Raw genomic sequence first — 4,933 nt, 5'->3', positions numbered from 1 at the left:
ATGTCAAAAAACAACACTTTTTCATCTTAATCTTACCATAATTATCAAAGTAGGGTTCCACGTAGGTAATTTGAATGTGAGCCTTATCTTGATCCAGTTTAGAGAGCTCCACCTGATATCAAACAAAAAACAATTAGAATCTGTGCTAGATAACCCATGATGTAACTACCAGCTACTAGCGCGCCGGTCAGAAGGCTCCAATGTCTACTTTGACCTCGGAAATTAATTCCTTGTCCCAATTTTGCTATAGTTTGATGTATCTCATACTTCTTTTATTCTGACTTGGCCAAACTTAGCAAATAAGTATTCAAAGATATTTTCTTTTATTGCGCGCGCGCGCGGACATTAAAGGCTTTGGAGGTGAATTTGTTGAGCGCATATTTTTTTCAAGAGTATCAGGATAAATGTTCAAGTGCAATTAATAAAGTTAAGATTGATTTACTGTCAAAAAGTCGTATTATTTCACAAAAAGCTCGCACTTTTACTCAGATCTGTTTAAAACCAAAAAATGCATGTAATATACATAATTTTAAGCTTACATGCAAAAAAATCAGCCTCCTAGGACAATGCTAAAATATGTTTAAACACTGTTTAAATTTCTTGGAGAGTAATACGGTTTAGTGCCCCCCAGGTCAATTCTAACAGAATATTTCCTTTATTATAAAACTAGGTGCTAGCTTGGGAACCCAACGCTGCCAAGGTTACTAAAGTTACTCCCGCCGTTTACCCGCACTTGAACGATTTTACCTTGAAACTAAACTTTCGCTATTAAGGTCGACCCACTCAACTGAAAATCTCAAAACAAAGCTTAGAACATTCCCGTGGGTCTCCCGAGTTCCCCAATCAAAATTTGAGACAACTCGGTCCAGGGGTTCTTGAGTTATGATCGAACAAACAGATAGACAGAAAACAGAGATTACAACTTTATATATGTAGATAATTTGTGCGGTTAATCGTTCTGGTTGGTTTATAAAAACTTTTAAAAAAACTTACAAGATTAAAAACTGTCCATATGATACGTTCATTTTTGGCACGTTTTTTTGCATAAATTTGGTATCAGGGTCGTCAACATTTGGCTTAGTGTAATATGTTTAAAATTAACAATTTGGAAAATATTTGCTATTCGTACACCCTGAAAGAAACTAAACAAGATGTTAATCATTGATAATAAAATAATTGACAGTATGATAACATCACCTGTTTTGAATCTTTGATAATCACAAGGTTGTCCTGACCGTATTTATTTCCTGAAAATTAAAACAAGAATTGATGATGAAAATTATTCTTGAATGTAATTAATATAATTAATATAATGAATATAATTAAACTATGTAAAAAGGGGATAAAAGGGACATTAATTTAAATTTCCCTTTAGAGCACAATGCCCGATTCATTTTTATCCTAACCCCGTTTTTCTATTTTGAAAACTTCTTACAAGTAACTTATGTAAAAAACCTACATCTGAAAAAAATCGTTTTTATAAAAGTATAAACATGGATATCTCATTCATAAATGATGAGATAAAGGTTTTGAGGGTACTGTATTGAATCGGACTGGTCACTTTACATTTCGCCAATCAACGTGTTTCTAAAGATGACGCATTTACGCACATAGAAGACGCACTATTGAGAACGCAATGCTGACGCATAAAACTGTGATATTCATGCATACAATTCAGTTTAACATACAGTGAAAACTAGAAAACAATGGAAAAGAAAGACGACATGAGAGCAATACTAAGTGTATTTAATGTTGTTACAAAGCAAATAGTTTTACTAGGTAACTAGATACTTATCAAATCACTGATTTAATTAAATGGGTCTGTTTACACTGTACATTTGCTATGTTTCATGCTCATTGGACCATTTAAATAACTTGAGTCTGAAGGTCGTCTTCATATTTCAAAGTTTTCTGGTTATCACTGTATAAAAAATGTTTAATGATAAGACAGCAATGATGATAATACCGTAAAAGTTCTCTAATCTCTGTGCAATCTCTGGTAGCTTTGTGAGCATTGGTTCTTTATAAACAAACTCTTCTCCATCCAGATCTCCAAATCTTACAAAGAGTAAATATTTTAAAAACTTAAAAAATATTTGATTTATGTTGTTTGTTAAATGCAGTGCTAAGGATTCAAAATAAAAAAGTATTTTTGAAAAACCTGTAAAAATAATTGAAAATATGATTTTGTTGTTTTATGCAGTGCTATGGATCAAAAAACTGTCTTTCAAAAACATGTAAAAATATTTATTTTTATGCCCTTAGAAAATATGAATTTTTGTTTAATGCAGTGCTAAGGATCCAGAATCAAAAAAAATATTTTTTAAAAACCTGTAAAATATTTTTTCATGCCATTGGAAATATGAAATTGTTTGTTTAATGCAGTGCTAAGGGTCCTGGATCAAGTTCATGATTATTTAACGATTTTCTGAACAAATAAATTTAATGCTGAAACTTAGTGAACCATCCAGAGAGTTTTAAATATTCGCTCATTAGTTAACAGTTAAGATCCAGGAAGCCCTAATGTTGCGGATCCGGATCCAGGAAGCCATAATATTGCGGATCCGAATCCAGGAAGCCATAACTTTGCGGATCCGGTTCCAGGATGCCAAAATGTTACGGATCCGGATCCAGGAAGCCATAATATTGCGGATCCGGATCCAGGAAGCATAATATTGCGAATCCGGATCCAGGAAGCCCTAATATTGCGGATCCGGATCCAGGAAACCAAAATGTTGCGGATCCGGATCCAGGAAGCCATAACTTTGCGGATCCGGATCCAAGAAGCCATAATGTTGCAGATCCGGATCCAGGAAGCCTTAATATTGCGGCTCCGGATCCAGGAAGCCATAATATTGCGGCTCCGGATCTAAGCACTGGTTAATGTTTATTCCTTGAAAATGAATATTCAATGATTATTGTATAAATATTAAGATATATTTCGCTTGTTTTCCATTATTGTCAAAAAGGCTAAACCTATAGAGCCAACATTTTTTTTTTGGTGGGGGAGGGGGCCTATCATGACCATTGACTACAAGTCAGTGTTATTAACTGAAAATTATTTCTGTCAAAAATATCGTTTTGTAAAATGAATTCGCTAATGAAAACAGAAAAATTCTGTGAATTCTTAGATTGCGATTTTTTTCTTCAAAATGATTCCAGGAAAAGCTAAACATGAAGAATAAATGAAAGAGAATATCTACCCCTGCACTGGGTTTAAACTTTAAGAATAAATGAAAGAGAATATCTACCCCTGCACTGGGTTTAAACTTAAAGAATAAATGTAAGAGAATATCTACCCCTGCACTGGGTTTAAACTTTAAGAATAAATGAAAGAGAATATCTACCCCTGCACTGGGTTTAAACTTGAAGAATAAATGAAAGAGAATATCTACCCCTGCACTGGATTTAAACTTTAAGAATAAATGAAAGAGAATATCTACCCCTGCACTGGGTTTAAATTTGAAGAATAAATGAAAGAGAATATCTACTCCTGCACTGGGTTTAAACTTAAAGAATAAATGAAAGAGAATATCTATCCCTGCACTAGGTTTAAACTTGAAGAATAAATGAAAGAGAATATCTACCCCTGCACTGGGTTTAAACTTAAAGAATAAATGAAAGAGAATATCTACCCCTGCACTAGGTTTAAACTTGAAGAATAAATGAAAAAAAATATCTACCCCTGCACTGGGTTTCCTACCTGGATCCATAGAATCCAACCCTGAAGTATGTGGAGAATACACGTTTACCCTGCAGGGAGTCAATCTTCTCAAAAGCTTTGGTCAGCTTCCTAAAAAGTAGAAACCTTGAGAAATTCTTAGATCACTAATAGTATAATAAGTATAATCAATTATGGGGAGCTGCAAGGTATTGTCAAATTAATTCAGGGGTTTACTGTTTTAAGAAAATTTTCTTTAAAAAAGTGGATTTTTTTTTTGAAATTTTTCCCATTAAAAATCATTTATTCTACCAAAAGTGAAATAAACCCTAAAATTTAATTTTTGCTCTCCGCGCAAAAATACTTCACATGTTTTGCAAATAGGGAGGCCAGAGGTGGACATTTTTCAATAAAATGTACAACCCTGTCAACATTTTCAACAGTGCTCTTAAAACCTTTATCAGACGAAAACTTGACGAAAAATCTCTAAATCCGGTTTTAATAGAAAAATTAATAACTCACAAATGCTGCTTTGAAGGTTGTGTTTAGAGGGCATTCAAAATTTGTCCTTGCCTCATTAAAAAATGTTCTAAGGTACACTAATGTGAATTTAAAATCACAAGATACTCATAAAAATGGATGTTTCACAGAAATCCCTGTTTGCCTCGTACACCTTCAATACTGACTTGTAGACTTCATTCACTGCCTAAACAAACATTTATTAGAAATATTTAGTAATTACTCAGAATTAAGGGACTGTAAGCGTAATTTTAAGTGAACCTCCAAGCAAGATGGAAATGCCTGATTTCCTGTGGTAACCTTGAATTTCTAGGTTTAAAAGTGTTTATTCCTGATATTCCTATATGTGTTCTTGCTGTAGAAATGCGCAAGTCAGGTTTTTTTAGAGAAAGCAGAATTCAAAATCAGTTTTTGAAATTAGAAACATTGATTTCCATTTCATACGTCGTCAACAAATCAAACAAATCTTTTCAAATCGAGCATTGCCATCATTTCACGGAGGGGCACTTTACGCTTACAGACCCTTTAAGTACTTTTCAAGTTGTAGAATAGCACTATCTCATACAAAAACTTCGGATGTTTGATGATTTGGGGAAATGAAAAATGGAACATCAAACGGCAAGTTTTTTCAATCTTTTGAAAAAGGGGGGGGGGGCCCTCCCCAGATAAAAGGGGATGGTGGAGTTGGCACATTTGATGTAGGGGGGGGGGGGCCTTGCCTTCATTTTTGGTTCAAATCTTCCAATTTTTTGG

General features: G+C 33.9%; 1 protein-coding gene and 1 long non-coding RNA gene across 2 annotated transcripts in view; both read right to left on the bottom strand.

The window, feature by feature from the left end:
* Window positions 1-1,965: 1,965 nt before the first annotated feature.
* Window positions 1,966-3,790, bottom strand: LOC111695663 (uncharacterized). Its single transcript, XR_002763921.1, has 2 exons — window positions 3,704-3,790; window positions 1,966-2,058 (listed from the first exon to the last, which is right to left on the bottom strand). It is a non-coding gene; the product is annotated as an uncharacterized LOC111695663 (long non-coding RNA).
* A 520-nt stretch (window positions 3,791-4,310) lies between these two features.
* The window catches only part of LOC111695658 (dedicator of cytokinesis protein 7), a gene marked incomplete at its 3' end in the record, with an annotated part of 66,180 nt that continues 65,557 nt past the window's right edge, over window positions 4,311-4,933 (bottom strand). Inside the window, 1 exon segment of the mRNA XM_023465055.1 lies at window positions 4,311-4,367. Within this exon segment, the coding sequence (XP_023320823.1) occupies window positions 4,311-4,367 (57 nt within the window).

The sequence above is a fragment of the Eurytemora carolleeae genome, unplaced genomic scaffold, assembly GCF_000591075.1.
Source record: "Eurytemora carolleeae unplaced genomic scaffold, Eaff_2.0 scaffold234, whole genome shotgun sequence".
Taxonomy (NCBI): Eukaryota; Metazoa; Arthropoda; class Copepoda; order Calanoida; family Temoridae; genus Eurytemora; species Eurytemora carolleeae.
This window is presented reverse-complemented; position numbering and strand designations above follow the sequence as displayed.